We start from the raw sequence: 21995 nt of genomic DNA on the forward strand, positions 1-21995 counted from the left end.
CTCAGCCTTCCCTTCCCACTCACATCCCACCTTAAACAACCCCTTACTAATCACAGAGCACTGACGGCATAGGGATTACTTAAAGTGGAATGTGAGTGGAACGAAAAAGGCTGAGAACCACTGGATTAAAAGAATGGACCTGAAATTATTCAAGGTATGTTTTAATGTGCTGGGACCATACAGGCGCAATCTGGAGCTGTGGGAGGATCTGATGCTCAAATGACCTCACCACTGTTGATTTTGCGGAATAGAAATAGCAGTTTGATACTTGTACATACTTGGCGTTCCAACCATGTCCAGGTTTGTTTGTCCAGGTTCGTTTGTGGAACTAAGGCAAAAGCTGCATGAAAGGCACAGAAGAAAATGGGACCTTCATTAAAATTAAGTTGCTTTTGTACACAGAAAGGAGGCATTAGATGAGCTAATTCCTAGAAGTTCCTTTTTTTTAAAGGAAGGTGGTTTAAAAATGGAGTTGGGTAGCTAAAGATTTTGATAACAGTTTTTGGTCAGATACTGTGTGCCAACTAAGAATTGCAGCATTTTCTGTTTTTAATGCTTTACTATATTCCTCTTTGAACCAGGATTGATCCTCTGGCTTGTTGAAAGTAGTGGAGTGAGGGGCATGTTGTGTTTTATGATATTTACTGGAACTACATCATACACACCAAACTTAAACAAGGCCCTATCCCCAAGGTCTATCATCCTACTACTTGCATGTGCTACCCTAACCCTAACCCTTACAAGTGAGTTACAACTTCATATATAGCAGACTGGAAAAGGATAGTAGATTCCTTCCAAATTAAAATGATTGACCCACAATGACATTAGTTTTTAAATTACAACTTATTCAATTAACTATTTTAAATCCTGGTTATTAAATGCACAACTCCTTTCAGAAAAGTGCTTTTAAACTAGTGATTCTCAATCTTTTTCTTTTCACTCACATACCAATAAGTAATCCCTATGCCATTGGTGCTCTGTGATCAGTAAGGGATTCCTTAAGATGACAGGTAAGTGGGAATCACTGCTCTAGACCCAATATTTTGCTTGGGAAAAATTGTCATTGGCCCATTTCCATTATATGAAACCGTGCACATAACGAATCAATTAGGGATGATTAAAATGGTGGTTTTCAAACTTTTTATTTATACCCACATATCAAGTTAAGCAATTGCTTACTGATCACAGAGCACCTATGGCTTAGGGAATACTTAAAATGGTACGTGAGTGGAAAAAAAAGGTTGAGACCCACAGTAAACATTTTCAGCAAAAAATGGACTTGTAGTATTTTAGTTCTTATGTTTCTTTTCAGTATTACAGAATTTTGCAGGCAGGGATAAGTACATTAATTTCTTTCAGATCCATATATTGCTCAACATTGCACTAAAATAAGTTGAAATTAATTTACAATAAATTCAGGAAGAAGGGCACTGAACATGTTAAAACACAAAATGGTGGAGAAACTCAGCAGGTCAAACAATGTCCTTTATGTAGTAAAGGCTTGAGCCCTTCATCAGAGTATGAGAAAATACCTGCAAGCATCAGACAAAAGGGTGGGGGGGGCGGGGGTGGCAGGACAGGAGATGATAGGTGGAGAAGGGAGGGAGGCAAAAGCAGGACTAAGTGGGGTGGGTGGGGAAGGCAGGGGTGTGTAGGTGAAAGAAGCAGGACTAAGTGGGGTGGGTGGGGAAGGCAGGGGTGTGTAGGTGAAAGAAGCAGGACTAAGTGGGGTGGGTGGGGAAGGCAGGGGTGTGTAGGTGAAAGAACTGGAAAGGCAGGAAATGGGGGAGGGGGAAGAAAAGGCAAGCAGGCTTAATGGAAGGCAGAGAAGTCAATGTTGAAGCCACCTGGCTGGAGGGTGCCCAAATGGAAAATAAGATGGTGTCCCTCCACTCTGCAGGTGGTGAAGGTGGGACAGTACATAAGGCCATGCACAGACATGTGAGCGCAGGAGTGTGGCCGGTAATTGTTAAGTGAATTCATCTTCTTTCCTAATGCATTCTGATGGACCTCACCAACGTTTTCAACATGCAGCCACATTGCTAACCACTGTCTTTAAGACAAAATGATACGTAGTCAATAAACAATTAAAAACATAGAAAATATCTTATTTATTATTTGTTTTTACATGGATTGAAAGAATGGCAACAATACATTAATAATTCCAGTGTCCAGAATGAGGCAGTATCCGTCAGAGGCTTACAGTAACATTCTCATGGAAATACAAATAAGGGAATAAATGGCAAAGTGAAAACTTCAAGGACCAAAAAAAATGTAAAAAGTACCGTTATGCCAGAGAACTATCATTGCCTTAATTGTTATCAATCATCAACATTTATGAGAATAATATCACAGTTACATGAAGAATGATTCCCATATTACAAATAATAATGAGAAATATTAGTTTTATTTGTTATAATAGACAATAGGAGCTGGAGTAGGCCCTTCGGCCCATCAGTGGAACAGGAAGTGAGAATGCTGAATGACTTAAGGAACTGCTCACACTAACCATCTGAGACTCTAATCGTTAGTAAATAAACTTTTATTTATTTGTATATAGGAATACCTGCCCTCTAAATGTACTGTTTGTCTGTATGTGTGCTATATCTGCTTGTGTCTGCCTGATTTGCACCTAGGAGCAGAGAACACTGTTTTGTCGGGTTGTACTTATGCAGTCAGATGACAATAAACTTGAAGTTGATAACCGCCACCTGACCACAGGTAGATGAATAACTATTTTTTAAAAACATTTTACAGCTTCCGGCCATTATGACAGTGAGAAAACCATCCAGTTGCTAAAAGCACTGAAATAGTACAAAATGGGAAGAGCAACACTTGTAGTCACGTCTGTTAATATTTACTAGAAGATGTATCCATTATAAATAGTTAAAGGCCAAAATGAATCCTACTAAAAATGTTGGGAATTTATCCTTGAAAACAGAATTGTGATTTGTAGTACAGAACACAAGCATTTTATGTTGAAGAGGAGCATTTCTGCCCAACTCAAATACAAAACAAACACATATAAAAAGAAAAATGCATCTTGTTAAAAAGTGATTTTTTTAGTGATGTACAGGCAAAGTCAAGCCCTCAGAAATATTTTGAAAGTTTCAGTAATCCTGAAATAGATTAAGTTGGCAGTAAATATATAGAGATTTATACTATCTGCTGGGATTGTTTTGATTTATATGACAACTTTCAACTTCCTCATGAATCCTTCATCTCCCTTCATATCATAAAAGTTTAAAATGGGAGTCCGTCTCACTCCATCAAAGCACACTATGTTAAAAAAAGTTTCTCATGTTATTGTTGTGGCGATCATGGCGGAGTCTGAATGGTGCTGGTACTGTTGGAGCAGAGCACACCTATTCATTGTCAAGGCAGATGGCACCGAGCAGCTGCTTGGTTTCTTTGCTGTGGAATTAAATTAAAAGTTTCAGCAGCTTGGCATTATGGATTTTGAGGGTCCACGTGTATAATTGATTTTAAGTGTGCACATTTGCCCATTCATTCTTGCTTTGGTACACTCAACACCCTTTTGGTTTACACAGTGGGCTCAATCTGCCAATTCCACCTCCAGCACAAAAATCTACCAACCGTCAGATTATCCAATGGTTACAAGGTTGAAATAATATTTTATAAACTGTGTTTAATCCACACTGGACATCAATCGATAGCACAGTTTGCCATAAAATAGCTTGCACATTGTTCAGTAATGTTCCAGATGGATAAAATCAATTGAATTACTTCATGAATCTTTGAGAAACTGTGTGTCAGGAATGAATGTACTGCATCATGGTTGATCAAGGTGAATGCTCATAAACACTGTACTGTAAAATGTTCTTTAGTAGCCAGTGAAGATTTTCAAAGTGGGACATAATGTTGGACAAGCTATTTATGTGTATTTTGTATGCAGGGATTAAGTCAACAATTTTGCTATAAATTGTTTTGTAATAAATATACTCAAGTATATTTAGTACCTGGCTGTAATAATCATGTCAAAAATATTATTTTGCTGCTTGATTTTTAATCAGTAAAATATTTGGACAGTTATAGTTCTGACATCTGATAAAACAAACAATTAGTGTGAATTTCCACAGCTAGTAGAGACAAAATATATTTTAATTGATACCTCCCTGTAAAATGAAATTGAAATATGAACACATTATCTTTCATTGGTTCATTCTTGGTATCTGGAAATAAACAATTATCATCTAAAATTGTAGGACATAGAAAGGAGAAAATCTGCCTAATGCAAATTATGAGAGGGTGTCTCTTTTAAGTGAAATATTCTTGAGGTAGCACACCCTGAATTTAATGGCATTATTCATGTTTGGTCACACGAGTGAAGGTGCAGGTTCCCAGCCATGCCAATCCCTCACACAAAATAAGATGGCTTACGAGATGAACACACGTGGATCTAAATGTTGAACTTGGTGCAGGATGTGTTACAAAATAAGGCTTATCGTACTTTTCTAAAAATAAATATTGGAGCTTTTTAAAAAATCTTGCATATGTCACTGCCTGAAAATGGAGATGTGTATAAAATCTGCTGATGATCAGTTTGGACTGCATCAAACATTGTTATCAATAGAAAACTTGCTTGAACAATTATTGCATCGGTCAGACAATTATACATTATCTGGCATTTCAGTGATTTTGTGCTGAAACCACAGCAGGTGATGAAAATGATAAAAATATATCCAAAAACAACAAAAGGGTTAAAAAAATGTTATAAATTACTTTTCAAAAAGTCAGGGCATTTCAAATCACATTACACTCTAATATCGTTGATGTAACACTATTGAAAGTAGTAAAAGGCAGTGCAGTAATAGGGTTTCTATTTGGTTCCCGTGTGATACCTGAAGAGATTCACATATTGCTGGTTTTTCAGTAAGTACAGCTGGTATAAGAGGGACGTGAATCTCCCATATGGCATGCAAGATACAGATATCACATGGATTCTTGCTCAAATTAAGTCTGTTGAAACATGCCATTTATTAAGTAAAAAACCATCATCTATTTAAGCCTTATTGATATCACTACTGTAACTTGAGCAATAAAAGATTCATTTAAAAATATTTTAAGCCAATAAAATAATTTTCATGTAATCTATTTTCCAATATGTACATCGACTCAAATTTGACTAACTGAAATGGATGAAAGGGGAATCTAAAAATATGACAAAGGTGTATACACTAAATAAAGGAAGGGAAGGACAAGAACTGAATTATAGAAAACCCTCAAATATTATAAAATCATAAATACGAGTTTTGATAAACTTTCAAGAGAGAGAGGGAGAGAGAGAAAGGTGTGTTTACTGTCCATTGAAAATGAAAAACAACACTCAGAGCTAAAACCTTGCAAATTCATCGTCAGTTCATACCAAAATCGAGTTCACATCCAGTTGTTCTGCCTGATCACATTTGATTTCTTAAGGTGTCATACATGCATAATAAAGACAGAAATTGCTCGAAATACATGGCAGATTGGATTGCATCTATGAGAAAAAAAGAGAGTAGATTTCATGTTGATGACATTCATCAGAACCAGGAAAACTTTGCCACCAAAGCCATTTTTACAGGTTTGTTAATCACCAGTCCATCTGTCTGGAGGAGATACAAATTAAAAGATTTTCTAATTTCCGATATCCAGCAACGGTATGCCTCCCAGTTTTAGGACTGCTTTGTGCCTTCCCTTCTTTGTTCATATTCATCTCCTTCTTTTGCATCTGCTCCAGATTATATACCAGTCCAGATTGTGTTGTACTATATTGCTCATTTTATTAATTAATTGGAACATTTAATTGGAACACTATGCAGAGGGGCCAATGCTCAGGACAAGAAAAAACTCCAGAAGGTTGTTACCTCTGCCTGCGACATCACAGGCACCAGACTTCACTCCATGGAGGACATCGACAAGAGGCAATGATTTCAGAAAACAGCTTCTATCCTCAAGGGCCCCACCACCTCTGCCATCAGATTCCTGAAGAGATAATGAACTGCAGACACTGCCTTACTTTGATATTTTTCTTGCATTATTTTTACTTATTTTGTAATGTGGTTTATATAAACATTTGCATTGTGACGCTGCCACAAAATAACACATTTTGTGACATGTTCATGACAAAAAAAATTCTGATATACAAGAGTGGTGACCACTAAGTCTTCATCATCTCCGCTCAACCAGCATCACCCCTCTCTTGTTATTCAGCATCTCTTGCTCGCCATCTTAGCGCAGACATTTACACCATTCTCTACGTTTCCCCCCCACCCCCCTGTTTTCCTCATAAACATTTTAGTTTATGATTTTTCTCTTTTCTAATGAAGTCATCGATTTGGAATGTTAACTCTATTTCTCCCTCCAGAGATGCTGCTGAACATTTTTCCAGCATTTTCTGTCTTTATTTCATATTCCCAGAATTTGCAGTATATTTGCATTTGGATTATTACAATTTGAATGCATACAGTTAAGTTCATTTGTAAAAATAAAGAGTTGATTTTTAGCTTGGGCCATGCAGGAATGGGAGGAGATATTGTTAAGTGTGAATGGGTGCCTCCACAGCACATTAAGTATTTTAACAACCCAGCATCAATAAAATATTTCAGGATTGTGCAAATATCTGAGTTTTAAAAAACCTAGAAGTGATGATGGGCCGACGGCTGGAACCAATAGGAGAGAGATCTGGGGCAGTGATTCCTGAGAGGGTTAGTACTGAAAGAAGGTTGGATTGGTAATTTAGAAATTTGCACCATCCAGTGTAGATTGCTATGCAATCACTTATGGCACCTCTTGAATGTTCAGTTACATTAGGTCTGAAAGATTAGACCATGATCTTTGAATATGAGACCCCAACCTGCCTTCGAGGAATACTTAGCCAGAACTATTTAAGGTAAGTTAAGATATGGCAGGTGAATTGGGATCTTGGTGTGAACTCTCTTGCAATTATGAACCCTGTTAAGCTCCACAGATGGACCGAGTTAAAATCAACACTCAACATGCAAGGAATAATTGTCATTACACTTAGAGAATCCTAAATAATTAAATGAATAGAACTAATGTTTCCACAGCAGACTCTTGAATACAGGGGTACAATGTTTATGTGGCAGTCAGTTAAACATTTATTTCACCTTTAACCTTTTGCTTAACTTTGGATTCAGTTGCATCACAGTAAAAAATGGCACACCATTCTTATTAAAATAATTTTCTCATCATGCATTCTTCTTGGCGTAGAAAATCCATGTACGGTAGTTAGTTATTTATTAATTTTGCCTTCCAAAATACTTCCCATTTGTCCAGCAGAGGTGTTAAATTACCTCTTGTTTTGGAATGGAAACTGGTGGTTTTGAGACTGATGTTACGGAACCTGCTACCAGCCTGTATGGCTCTGAAGTCGATCCTCCGGGAGGTGATGGTAAAGGGGTTTCAGGTGTAGCTGCATTGAAAAGAAACAAAAAAAAAACACTTGTTAAGTTTGCACAGGAAAAGCTGATGATCAGAGAATATGAATCAAGTGCTGAAAATTGGCCTACTATCTGTCTTTTAAATAGGCAGTGAGGGCCGAGTCCTATGGTAGGCACCAAACCTCAATCAAGGGCAAGGTGGCAATTATAGCCTGTCCTGCAATGCACAGCAGGGAAGTGTTGTACTCTCATCAATGAGAGGAGATGCTTGTGGTTATACAACAATATCAGTGGAGACAGAGACATTGGGACAAGGTGACAATTTACCTTTTCTATTTGAAATTGATCTGTCACAATTAAAAGTAGAAAAGTATGATTTTAAACCAGGCCATCAAGGGTGGAATTATGAAAACAAAAGCCACAAGGTTACCAACAGTGATTTCAGCTGTTGGATGACATTGGTTAATACTCACAGATCTGCCCGTTGTGTACTGGAGCTGGCATGGTATTGGCCACTATTACATTACTTGCTAGGTGTTCCTGGACCAGGTGAGGATGTAGTGAGTGGTGTGTATGGGGTGTCTCATTTGCCGTACCTAAAGAATAAAGAATGAACGAGAAAGTGGGAAAAAAGGGCAGGCAAGTAAATTTCCATGAATTATTCAAATTATCTACAGAAGTTTGACAAAACTATCAGAAGTGCAAAAAAAACCCCATAAACAACGGGGAGATCAATATAATTGTGAGTCATCTCTAGAACTGAGAGGAAAGCAACCTATGGATTATTTGATTGTAGGAATATTGAACTGCAGTCGGCACTTTCAGCCAAAGGAGAGTCCACAGTAGCAAACAACTTCAGATAAAAACATTCTTTTAAATAGGATATTTATTTAAAAACTGTCCTTTGCTTTGATGAGTTTTATAATCCATTGCTCGAGCATTATCCAAACGAGTGTTTAAAATTATTTCTTACCTCCCAGAAGCATCTCTTGGAGCAAGTTGTCAATTTTAGCCATCCCAAAGAGTTTGACAAATTGGATTTGCTCTATCATTTGCCAGGTGATGCTCTGTAGAGTGGGTAGCAATAAGAGCAACTCTCCAAATCGACCTCGAGAGTCATACTGTCTGTCGTTAATATAGTCCTCCAAACTGACTTGTACCTGGAATCGCATGCGCTTGATTTTGGTGGGATTACTGAGGCCCTTGGCATCTATGAATAGAAATGAATTCAGAATTTCAATGCTGCAATATACTACTCTACCAATAAACAAGGAGAGATTGTTTAATTTGTAAAATGTTAAACCATGTTAAAACATTGTATTTAAGGTGACTAAATCAGTACAGTGCTATTTTGGAAAACCGGTTGACTCATGTTCATCGGTAATACTTGAGAGCAGTATTCTTCTACTTACCCATTCAGTGGGGAATGGCGGATGCCCTGACTGAAAGATGGCATTCTAGTTTTAGAGCTTTAATGTTTTTGTAGATGTAGCTTTTGTTTGAACTACTTGCACAGAGTACATTGAGCTGAAACACTAGCCCAGTGGTTCTCAACCTTTTTCTTTCCACTCACATCCCACTTTAAGTATTCCCTATGCCATCGGTGCTCTGTGATTAGTAAGGGATTGCTTAAGGTGGGATGTGGGTGGAAATAAAAAGTTTGAAAACCACTGTTTTAATCATACCTAATTGACTTGTTATGTGCACGGTTTCATAACTCAAAAGGAAATGGGTCAAAGACCACTTTTCTCAAGCAAAATATTCAGTAATAATTGGGTCAAGAGCAGTGATTCTCAACCTTCCCTTCCCACTCACATCCCACCTTAAGCAATCCCTTATTAACCACAGAGCCCTGATGGCATAGGGAATACTTAAAGTGGTACGTGAGTGGAAAGAAAAAAGTTGAGAACCACTGCACTATTGTAGAGCTCGTCGAAAGAACCAAAGACTTGTTGATCCAAACCAAGGCTTTTATTAGCAAAAGACCGGAGCTCTTCACAGGTGGCCGACCAGTCCGGAATGATCCGACCTGGCTAGGGACACAACCCTTTAAGGCCCAAACAATAGGTGTGGCTTAGCTCTCAGCCAATCGCTGTAAGCACAGTCTAGATACAGTAACTATATACACTATGTACATTGGTGATAGATCTGTACTATCACAACTAGCTATTAAAATGTTACATTAGATAGCAATGTCTGTGAGCTACTATTTATTTGAAAGTAACATCTACAACATCCAATGAAATATAAACATTGATCAAAAGTTCCTTCATTACAGTAATTGGATATAGTAGTTTAATGTGCATAACTTGGTGCTCATGGTTCTATCTCAGTGGTTCTCAACCATTTTCTTTCCACCCACATCCCACTTTAAGCAAACCCTTACTAATCACAGAACACTGATGGGATTAGGGATTACTTAAAGTGGGATGTGGGTGGAAAGAAAAAGGTTGAGAATGACTGTTCTATCGGATGTTGTATTAATCTGTTATTTGTTTTCCTGAAAGCTATAACTGACCAGTACATCTTACCCCCTGCTCTGCTGCTAGGCTTAGTATTGAGTCTAGAGGCAGAGTTCAGTCTTAGCTGAGCTGAGAACCCAGCGCCAAGCAGCGGATTTCTGCCATTACTGTTCCGGATCTCTTTCATCTGTCCCAGAGCACCAATGACACCAAACATTATCAGAAAATATGTTTAGTTATTAATTTTTAAAATACAGCAGATTATGACCTGAGAATTGGCAACTCATCTGAGAAAGTGACCTGTTATATTTTTTCCTGAAATGAAAAACAAAAGGCTGAGCTGAAATCCCAGAAAATCAATTTCTGTTCAGTTGGTCAGAGTCATCGTTGGTCTTTGGCACTCCAGTGACAAGGTTGACAAAGTCACGGCAGCAGGTGCCAGGTTGGGAACAGAACATTCTGAATATTGGTGATTCTACAGTCAAAGATCACTAGGACCTCAGAGATTCTGAGGGACATATTTGGGCTGTAAAATCCGATAAATAAAAGAGTATGAAGAGAATCCTTCAGGTGCTTGATCTCCTTCCATGCACATATCTTGCTCAACCACAAATATCTGGTTGCGAATTTTGGGGTATAATTTTTTCTGGTAACTCTCATGAATGGTTTAACCTTATAACCTGAAAAAATGGCTTTATAGATTTATTTGAGGGGAATAAAGAAGATCATTGAAATAACATGAGCTGATATTTATTATTACATGCAAACAATATTTACTGACTTTTTAATTATGAGCAACAGATTATGATTTTATGATAGAAGTAATGTGCATTTTACAATGTATGACAATAAAGATGATTATTATCAATAACATGTGCAAAGTTCTTGAATGATCGCTTATTTTTAATCTTAGTTTGTTGCATGCTAGTAACCTACCTGGATCAAAGAAAACAATGGCTTTTAAGCAAGCATATTCATTGTCATCTATCTGAATCTCCTGAAATGTCTGAACTAGTTCATCTAAAATTCTAGTTGCTACACGGCTTATTTCCAGCTCCGGGCAATTGCGTGGAATGATGTAGTCATTTCCTTCAAAGATAAAAAGAAGCAGCACAGATTTTAAAGGATAATCCAGGATGTTGGAACAGACACTTTATTTTCACAAATGAATCTTGGAAGTAAACAAAAACTATTTTACCTAAGAGCAGAACATCTTTGTACATCATGGAGCGTTTTGTAGCTCCAAGGAGTAAATGTTCTCCAGCATGGGCTCGTAATAAAGCAACCTGTTCAAAAAGACAATCCACAATTAACATCACATTTTCTCAACTCACATAAAAATAGGAGAACCTTACAACTTGACCTCATTGGTTTCATGTTCAAGTTCAATTTTATTATCCAATGATTCTTCGCGCCCTCTTGAGACAACGATCCTGGTAGTTCACGTCAATGGGGGTGGGAGGGGAGGGAATCCCTCGTGATCCTCTTTTCTGCTGTTATGATCCTATGGATTGACCTTTGATCCAATTCTCCACAGCCACTGTACCATTGTGATGGAGCCAACCATGGCACTCTTGATAGAGCTCCTGTAGAAGGTTGACATGATGATGGTCTATAGCCTTGCCTAATTGCATCTTCACAGGATGTGCAGCCACTATTATGCCTTCTTGACAAGTGAGGAGATGTGGAGTGTTCGCGATAGGTCACTAGTTAAATGGACTCCTAGGAACTTGCTGGTCTCTACTCTCTCCAGGACTGAGTTATTGATGTGCAGTAGAGAGTGGTCATACCTGATCCTCCTGAAGTCCACGATCATCTCCTTCATCTTGTCCACATTGAGGCTCAGGTTGTTACTCTTGCGCCATATCATGAGATTTTCCACCTCTTCTCTGTAGTGCGACTCATTGTTGTTGTTGATGAGGCCGACTACTGTTGTGTCATCTGCAAATTTCATACTCTGTTGGAACTGGTTCTGGTGAAGCAGTCATGGGTCAGTAGTGTGAACAGGAGCGGGCTGAGGACACCAGCCCTGAGGTGCGACAGTGCTCAACTATTTTTCATTTACAGTTCTTTTAATAATTTTTAAGTTCACTCATTTAGCTCCACAACTTGAAATGAGAGCTAACTGTTTTAATTTTGAAATCAGAAAACGCTTTATCCTACAAAAATTGAGGAAATTAAAACCATTTTCTGCAAAATCTATGGATGTGAGATTGTTGAGGCTGAGACTGATCATTTCCTGTTTCTAGGTTCATCAAGCAGTAAGATGCAGTAGCAGGGAAATGGAGTTGAGTGGAGATTGTGATCCAATTAAATGTAAGAACAGGCTCAAACTGACGGGCTAACTCTGATCAGATATTTCTGCGATAGCAAAGCATGCTGCAGACAAGACCTGTTTCAAAAAATGAGTAGTGTGGTGGGATGGAATGGATTCACAATTTGTTTCAACTGTTTTCTCTTATATGCCAGACCCACATATAATCAACATTAAATATGTATCAATGTCAAATGTGAAGCAATTAAAAATAGAAATTGCTCTCAGAATGGGTTCCTGATGAAACCTCACTTGTTGGCTCTTGGGAAACAGCATCATTTGTAGATTATTTGTTCAAATTTGTGCATCTTCCACTAAAAAGACTGAATTAGGGTTTCAATGTTTTTGCTGATTGTATTAATGCATCTGCAGGAATAGATCAATGCAGTCACAAAATGACAGCATTTTAATTTTCATTTTGCAAGTTCCTTTTATCACCTTTTCTAGTATGTCCCTTTCATAGTGGTTCGGTGACAATTAACAGCACAGTAATAATTCTGAAACTAGGCATAATACAAGCTTTAATCATATCTATTCAAAATTATTGATATTGAACAGGGCTGGTTTCTTTTCCAGTGTGGAATTCAAATCCTTCTTTCAAATTGAGATGAAAATGCAATCTTTGTGTTTGAAAAGTAAACCCACACAAATTGACATGAACTTGAGGCATTACATTTTTTACAATAGCTGTTAACTGAAAACATAGGAGTTTATACTGAAAGAGACACAAAGCTATCTATCAGGTCCTTCTTTGGAATTAGTAACCTAAATTTCATGGATCCCTCACAACAGAAATGCTGAGGTATTCAATAAATCATATGCTTAACAATAAGTGACTTAATACTTTGTTTGTCCAGTGTTAATGTTTCTCACACGTGTATAAAATGTAACATTAAAGTGGTAAAAATGTTGTGTACAACAACAAAATGTTTAAACATTAACTCTGAGGAAGAATATCAATGAGACCAGTTTGGCTTCTGTGGTTAGTTTTATGTTAACAGTGTAACTGACAGATTTAGTATTACCTGAAGGTGCATTTGAGTTTTTTCCTAAATCTTCCTTTTGATTATTTCATCCATGTCACCTTGTTCCATATTGATCATGCTAATTCCTGGTTGAGAAAGTTCCTTGGAAACCTTCACTTCCTAGCCCTTTATCAATGCTACTTCTTCCAGGTGTGAGAAAATATCACAGGATGCCATTGGCATTTCATCACAAAAATTGTGAATGAATTTGGAACTCAGCACCATTGGAGGGGGAAGACCACAGCACGAGTCGTGAAGATGGCAAACATATGGTTGAAGGAGGCAGAGGAGTGTCTGTAAGACTGCTTTGAATCGGTGGACTGGACCATACTCAAGAATTTATCCTTAGACTTGAATGAATATGCAAGATTCATGTGCCGCGCATGGGTATTCTGCAACCAGAAGCCTTGGATGAATCAGAGGATTCGCAACCTGCTGAGGGCGATGTAGTGCGCGTCGAAAGAACCAAAGACTTGTTGATCCAAACCAAGGCTTTTATTAACTAAAAGACTGGAGCATATCACAAGTAGGTCGACCAGTCCAGAATGACCTGGTCTGGCTAGGAGCAATCCTTTAAGACCTGCCAGTAGATGTGGCTACTCTCTCAGCCAATCACAGTCATCCTACACTATCATCTGTACATATATACAAATACACATTGGTGATAGAATCTGTACTATCACATTCACCCCTTCTTTGAGAACCGACCCCAGGGTGGATGGAGGCTAGGGGCTGTACTGGTCAGGGGGTCTGACCATCCGGCGTGACCGCCATGGCGCCGGGATTGGGGTCGCCGGAGTTGTGTCGCCGGCAGGCCCGTAGGGTGCGGCCACTACTTCGCTCAATTCCCCAACGGCGTTGTCGACAGTCTGGCTTGAGCTGGTGGGGTGGTGCTGGTCCCTCTGTTCAAGCACATGACCTGGGGGAGAAGGAATAGGGGGAGGTTGGGTTAAAGGCACTGCTGCGCCTGATCCGGCTTGGGCTCGGTCCCTTACTGAGACTGTATCCTCCCGTCCGTCCGGGTACTCAACATAGGCGTAATGCGGGTTCGCATGGAGCAGAGTCACTCAGTCAACCAAGGGGTCGTTCTTAGAGCACCGGACGTGGCGTCGTAAAAGGACTGGACCGGGAACCATGAGCCATGCCGATATGGTCGTACCTGACTCAGATTTCCTCGGGAAAGAGAATATCCTTTCATGGGGGGTGGCATTGGTCGTGGTGCATAGAAGTGCGTGTCGAAAGAACCAAAGACTTATTGATCAAAGCCAAAGCTTTTATTAACTAAAAGACTGGAGCATATCACAAGGAGGTTAACCAGTCCAGAATGACCTGGTCTGGCTAGGAGCAATCCTTTAAGACCTGCCAGTAGGTGTGGCTACGCTCTCAGCCAATCACAGTCATCCTACACTACCATTTGTACATGTGTACATATACACATTGGTGATAGAATCTGTACTATCACAGGCAAGATCAAGGGCATTTAAGGGCAGGATCTAGATTTCTACAAGTCCAGGAACAGTCTGTGGAAGGCTATCTCTGCAATAAAGAGGCAATTCTAGAGGAAGCTAAAGCCAGACACGGCAGCTATGGCAGGGAGTGCAGGCCATTACAGCCACAAAACGAGGGTGAACATGGCTGTGATGCTTCATTTCCTGATGAGCTGAACATCTTCTATGCAGACTTTGAGAAGGAGAACCCAACGGTGCCAATGAGAATTCCTGCAAAGGCTGAAGACTCTGTGATACCTGTCTCTGAGGCCGACATCAGTACATCATTCATGAGGGTGAACCCTCCCAAAGCCCTGACGGTGACCCTGGCAGGGTACTGAAAATCTGTGCCAACCAACTAGCCAGAGTGTTCATGGATATTGTCAATTTCTCACCGCTGCTGCCAGAGGTTCCCACCTGCTTCAAAAGGTATCAGTCATCCCAGTGCCCAAAAACAGCGGAGTGAGCTACTTCAACAGCTATCACCCACTAACATCGACTGTGATGAAATGCTTCGAGAGGTTGGTCATGGGCGGAATTAGCACGTACCTAAGTAAAGGACTGGACCCACTGGAATTTGCCCATCATCATAATCGCTCCACAGCAGATGCAAAAAAAAACTGGCTCTCCACTCAGTTCTAGATCTCCTCATAAACAGTAACTCATACATATGGCTGCTCTTCATAGACTACAGTCCAGCCTTCAACATTATTCCCTCAGCGATGGTCAATAAGCTACAAACCCTTGGCCTCTGTACCCTCCTCTGCAACTAGATCCTTGACTTCCTCATAGGAAGACCACAGTCAGTACAAATTGGAAACAATGCCTCCTCCTCATTGACTACCAACACAGGCACACCTCAAAGATGCCCTGCTTAGCCATCTGCTCTACTCATTATGCACACACATGTCTGTGGGCCAGGGACAATTCCATTGCTATCTACACATTTGCTGATGACACCACGGTTATCAGTAGAATCACAGATGGCAATGAGGAAGTGGACAGGAGGGAGATAGATCAGCTCGTTGAGTGGTGTCACACCAACAACCTTGCACTCAAAGTTAGCAAAAGCAAGGAGATGAGTGCAGAGTTCAGGAGGAAGCCAGGAGAACACAAACCAGTCCTCGATGAGGGATCAGTAGTGGAGAGGATCAATAACCACATTTCTGGGTGTCAACATCTCCAATGATCTGTCCTGGAATCTCCATGTCAATGCAAATCATGAAGGAGGCTTGCTAGCAGCTATACTTTGTGAGGTGTTTGAGGAGATTCGGTAGGTCACCAAAGACTCTTGAAAACTTCTACAGGTGTACCCTGGAGACCATTCTAGCTGGTTACATCACTGTCTGGAACAGAGGTGCCAATGCTTAGGACAACCAAAAAAAAAAACTCCAGAGGGTTGTTAATTCAACCAGTGACATATCACAGGCACCAGACTTCACTCCATTGAGGACTTCTGCAAGGGGCGGTGTCTTAAGATAACATCTCTATCCTCAAGGACCCTCATTACCAGGCTATCACTCTGCTACCATTGGGAAAAAGTACCAGAGCCTAAAGATGTGCACCCAACAGCACAAGGACAGCTTCTTCCCCACTGCCATCAGATCCCTCTTCCTCCTTCTGCATGTTCCTATTCCACAAAGTTATTTGGTCTTTGGGCTTTTCTAAACACTCCCCAGCACCCATGCCTCCTTGCAATGCTTTTCCCAATTTTTTTCACTCTCTAGGATCATCCACTCCCACAATTTTTGCCTTGCTGTTCCCCCAGGACCCAACTTTTGCCTTCTGCCATAGTGGGAGATCAAGGCAGGAAGATCTACTGTGACGTTCATAGGTGAATGCACATGATGCTGGGAACTATCAGCCTCATCAAGCCTCAAGTATTGTGCACAGTAGAATATCATAGCCCTCAGGTGTCCGAGCCCGTTGGTGCGGTCCCCAGCAAACTGTTCCATTCATTTAAAAAATATATTTTATTTACATTTCCATACATGGACCAATATCCAAATACAGAAAGTGACAATCATATTTCAAATCAGTTATTCATGCTACATATTACACCCCAATAAACCCCACCAATCTTACCCCCTCAATTAATAATCCCCAAGAAAGAAAAAAAAGAGGGAAAAGATAGAAATAAGAGTACAGAAAAGTTGGAAAAATGAAAAACAAAACAAAACTGGTAACCAAATATTCATACAACCTTACCTTCTCAATATCATAATTTATTTATCCCAAGGTGTTAGCAAGGTTTCATGAGGTTCAGGAAGAGCTCTTTATAAATTTATACCTACTGTATTTAATTACAGGCATCAAACTTTCAAAAAGGACTCATAATTATTCCTTAAATTATATGTATTTTTCTCAAGGGATAATAAAACTATGTATTTCTGTATACCATCTTTCTATTCCTAAATGCAAATCTGATTTCCATGCCATTGCTATACATTTTCTTGCAAATGCTAACGCAATTTTCATAAATTCATTTTGGAAACAATTCAATTTCAATTTTCGTCTTATCACCAAAATATTACCCAATAAGAAAAGCATTGGATCTTGTGGAAGTTTAACTCCTGTAACTTGTTCTAGAAATTTTCCTTATTCTATCCAAAATGATCTCAATTTTGAACATAACCATGTAAAACGCAAAAAGGTATCTATGTCTTGACTATACCTAAAACATTTATCTGATGAATCTGATTTCAATCTATTTCATTTTTGTGGAGTAAGGTACAATTAATGTAAACTATTATACTGTATTTTTCACACTATCATAACACAATTCCTGCCAATTTTTCTCTGCAATACTCATATTTAAATCCATTTCCCATCTCTCTCTAGATCTATGTATTCCTTGCTTCAAAGTTCCTTTTGCAAATAATATATACATAGCAGATATAAATTTCAAAATCAATCTATTACAAGTCAAGGATTCTATTTCACTTCTTTCAGGCAATAACATTATTGGAGCCAATTTATCTTATATATATACTTTTAATTGGTAATACAAAATATTTATTATTCTGTATGCCATATTTATTTTTTAATTGATCAAATGACATTAAATTTTGTCCCCCATAACAATCTTCTATATTTCAAATTCCTTTAGAGAACCAAATATTAAAATGTCTATTATTCATGGTAAACGGTATAAGATCATTTTGAATCAAAGGCATTTTAATTAACCTAAAATTCTTTATTCTCATTTCATTATTTACTTTATTCCATATATTAATCAAATGCTTCAACAGTGGTGTATCCCTGTCTCCAGATATTAGTCTTGGTTCCCATTAAAATATAAAATTTTCTGTATCTTCTCTCCTATCTTGTCCATCTCTATTTTAATCCAGGTTGGTTTCTCTCCCTCTTCAGAAAAAAGAAGAGAAAAACCTTATTTGTGTGGCTTTATAATAGTTCTTAAAATTTGGAAGTTGCCGACTTCCAAATTCATATTTCCATGTTAATTTTTTTAGTGAAACTCATGACATCTTGGTCTTCCAAAGACATTTCTTTACATATTTATTTAATTCCTGAAAAAATTTGCAGAATAGATATGGATAATGTTTGAAAAAGATACTGCACTCTTGGTAATATATTCATTTTTATTCAATTAACTCTTCCCAATAAACTTATTGGTAATTCCATCCATTAAAAAAAATCATCGATTTTCTAAAGTAAAGGGGCAAAATTCAACTTATAAAACTGTTACATTCATGAATGGATTCCTACTGAAGCATTTTGAGGCGTTAATCCTCAACATTTCTAAAGGAAGGACAGAGAGGTTAATGTGTGTGCATGGTTTCAGGTTTTTCTTTCCATGTGACATTTATGTATTTTTAATCCTTAATTATATGCATGATATTTTTGGTTTTTCACACAAGTATGTTTATTCAATTAAACACAGCAAAGTACAAAATCTGAAACCTGAAACCAATAAACTTCACTCCCGAACACTTCACCTATCAGGTCAACAGTGCATTGATCACAGAGGGGCAAGTTATACTGTATTCTGCTAACAGATAAAATTATGTTTGATTTTAAAGAGAAGTGATGTTTTGATGTTACCCCACTTTACTCTACTATTTGGGTGATGAAAGTTACGTTAGTAGAAAGCTGTAGATACAAGCATATTGTTCTGCTGTGGTACTTCTCAAGAATTACTGGTAACTTTATATGGAATAGTAGCAAAATAAATAAATGTTCCAAACCTGGTCATCCAAGGCTAACTCACAGAAAGCTGGGATGTATTTGGCCCACTCCACCAGGACCAAAAGTTGTTGCTTCATTGACTCACAAACATCACTTATCATTGCAATCTTTTTAGATCTGATGTCACTATTTATAACCGAAACAGGAGATGAAATCTGGAACATCAGAGAAAGAAAATGGTTGCTTAAACAATCTGAAACTCTCTTTATTAATTTCCCTCCAAATAATAAAATATCTTTGTGCCACATAATTCATTTGTGTTATTTGAAAATGTTCCAGTTAGCATCTTGAGACTTTGAACCACCATTTGCCGGACCTTCCTAATTAATTTAATTATTATAATGATTATTTAGGCTCATTCGTGGCTCCTCATTCAGTGGTCCATCCTTGAGACTTTGAACCACCATTTGCCGGACTTTCCTACTATGGTTGCAAATGAAATTAATTTAATTATTATAATGATTATTTAGGCTCATTCATGGCTCCTCATTCAGTGGTCCATCCTTGAGACTTTGAACCACCATTTGCCGGACCTTCCTAATTAATTTAATTATTATAATGATTATTTAGGCTCATTCGTGGCTCCTCATTCAGTGGTCCATCCTTGAGACTTTGAACCACCATTTGCCGGACCTTCCTACTATGGTTGCAAATGAAATTAATTTAATTATTATAATGATTATTTAGGCTCATTCATGGCTCCTCATTCAGTGGTCCATCCTTGAGACTTTGAACCACCATTTGCCGGACCTACCTAATTAATTTAATTATTATAATGATTATTTAGGCTCATTCGTGGCTCCTCATTCAGTGGTCCATCCTTGAGACTTTTGATTGGTCTCTAATGGCAAAGAAGGCCACATATGTATGGAAGAGAAACACTTCTCTAAATGCTGTGAGACCTTCAATTGGAGGTCTTCAGGAATGCAATAAATCGTGGAACAGGAATATAGACACAGAAATAAGGGTGCCCAGAAATCCAGCAGGATATTGAAATGGAACTTGCTTAAACAGCTCAAGAAATTACATACATATTGATTCATGTCACATCAAAACAGGCAACCTGATGATCAAAAACGAGCTGATAGCAATGGTACCATTTTAAGATGCATTTATTCAAATCAGTGATTGGATGGCAAAATATCCCCAAATTCTGTTGGCAACTGCAGGTTTTGACTGTCAAAAAAAAGCTGCTTTTCTGATACATTCTCATCAAATCTGAAGAAAAGACAGGGCTTGATCTTTTATTTGCATTTCAGGGCAACTTCCGTCTCTCCCTAATGTTGCTCAAGATGTGATATATTGTACAACAGGACCAGACAATATTTTGTCTCAATTATACAAATTATATGGGCAACTCTACAATGTGATCAAAGGTATCTGACTAGTCATTTTCTTCAGGTAATGAGTACTGAAAACTCAGTTTTTTTACAGAGAAACTTTTACTTAAAATATTGTGGCTGTTGTAAGATAGAACAGGTTAGTGCATTAAACCCAACAAATTAAACCCATGTTGCACAACTAGAGATAACAACATTTGACACTGAAAGGTCAGCAATTAAATTTTTTAACATTTCAAATGGAATGATTTTGCAACAAGTTATCTATTTAGAGTATATAAACTACTCAGGCAAAACTTTATCCTCAGAAGTGATTAACAACAAAGTAATGGTTTATTTGGAGTTAATGTAAATGTATCACATGCAAAAGGTCTTAAAATGAATCACATATCTGTGGTCGCAGGAAATAATTTAAAGTATTAATTATTTGCCTGACTGATTTGGGTTCTCCAAAGTAAAGAAAGGTAATTAATTTTGATGGATTCTACAAATGATGCCAAATTATATCCAGTGTTACTCCCTTAATGGATCCAATTGGAACATGATTTGTATTTGCAGTCATTTTCCAGCAAGTTAAAAGAGTATATCTTTAAATAAAAGTCAGTTGCTTTCACAAGGTGTACCCAATGATTGATTATGAAATCTGCTATTGAAGAATTAACACTAATCAACTAAAAAGGTGGATGGTGTAAACTATCTTTTGGGAAAGTGCTTAATAAACTTAAATCATGTAACAATTTTCATTAAAAATGTAACGTGTCAATTGGTAAATGAATCTTGTTACATAACCCAGCAATCGTGCTCGAAGTAAAATCTGCCAACTTTTGGCTCAGGTATGTAAAAATATCAGTCATGAATATTTAGGAAACTTGCATTCACCTGTCTTTAGGCTGGATGCAGCTCAGAATTGATAATTCGACTGTGGACTCTATAGTTAATGGATTAAGGTGCTTGGTGTAATCTTATGAGACAAGATCCCAAAACATTGTTTCTTTAGTTCAATTTATTTTTCAGATGGGTTAATTTGGCTTTAATCAAATCAGTACAGAAGTCACAGGGAGAAAAAAATAGTAAATTATAGCCTGAAGATTCAGATTGGATTTGGAAAATTTAAAATTGGTAAAAGTAGAGAGAAAAGGGAATAATAAAAATGGAATTGAAACAGACAGAAAACGTTGCAAAATTAAAGTAGACAAAAATAAGATATCTTGTTCTCAGAATTTCAGTTTACCCAGGTGGACATTATAATAATCGTAAAAACACAACGCTGGAGAAACTCAGCAGGTCAAATGTAATTTTTCCATATCTTGATGAAGGGCTCAAGCCCGAAACATCAGTTATGTATCTTTACATTTGCTATATAAAGGACACCGTTGACCTGCTGAGTTTCTCCAGCATTGTGTTTTTACCTCAACCACGGTGGCAGGATACTTCTGTGTTTTTCTGTTCTAATAATTGTTTACATCAAAATTCAGTTGTGCACTCATCCATGGAATCAAATTAAAGGCATAATACTTTTTGGTCAATTACATTATGCTTTGTAGGGACGTAGGTTAAGTTGGGGTTAGGAGGAGCATAGGTCAGAAATCGGTTACTGGGGATTGAGCAGATTAAGCAGCAGGGGCTGTAGGAATAGGGTGCATTCTGGAAAAGGATGAAGACTAGGGGCTAGCACTGTCTGATGGGATGATAAATGTTAAAGGGCCGCTAGTGTCCAATAGAAAGATCAGGGCCTGATGTGATGGAGCATGGTGT

At 38.1% G+C, this 21995-nt stretch overlaps 1 protein-coding gene across 8 annotated transcripts in view; it reads right to left on the reverse strand.

Moving 5' to 3' along the window:
- Positions 1-2082: 2082 nt before the first annotated feature.
- hnf4a (hepatocyte nuclear factor 4, alpha) overlaps positions 2083-21995 on the reverse strand; it is a 113933-nt gene continuing 94020 nt past the window's right edge. For 4 of the 8 annotated variants that reach the window (XM_069883731.1, XM_069883737.1, XM_069883729.1 and 1 more), the window contains exons 5-12: positions 18900-19055; positions 11064-11151; positions 10802-10954; positions 8377-8613; positions 7877-7999; positions 7317-7435; positions 5868-5985; positions 2083-5500 (exon numbers count right to left, since the gene is read on the reverse strand). In XM_069883731.1, the coding sequence (XP_069739832.1) occupies positions 5421-5500; positions 5868-5985; positions 7317-7435; positions 7877-7999; positions 8377-8613; positions 10802-10954; positions 11064-11151; positions 18900-19055 (1074 nt within the window). In that variant the 3' untranslated portion in view covers positions 2083-5420. The remainder of the gene's footprint in view (positions 5501-5867; positions 5986-7316; positions 7436-7876; positions 8000-8376; positions 8614-10801; positions 10955-11063; positions 11152-18899; positions 19056-21995) is intronic. The other 4 variants (XM_069883730.1, XM_069883734.1, XM_069883736.1 and 1 more) reach the window with 4 other exon arrangements.

This window comes from Narcine bancroftii, chromosome 6 (assembly GCF_036971445.1).
Source record: "Narcine bancroftii isolate sNarBan1 chromosome 6, sNarBan1.hap1, whole genome shotgun sequence".
NCBI lineage: Eukaryota > Metazoa > Chordata > Chondrichthyes > Torpediniformes > Narcinidae > Narcine > Narcine bancroftii.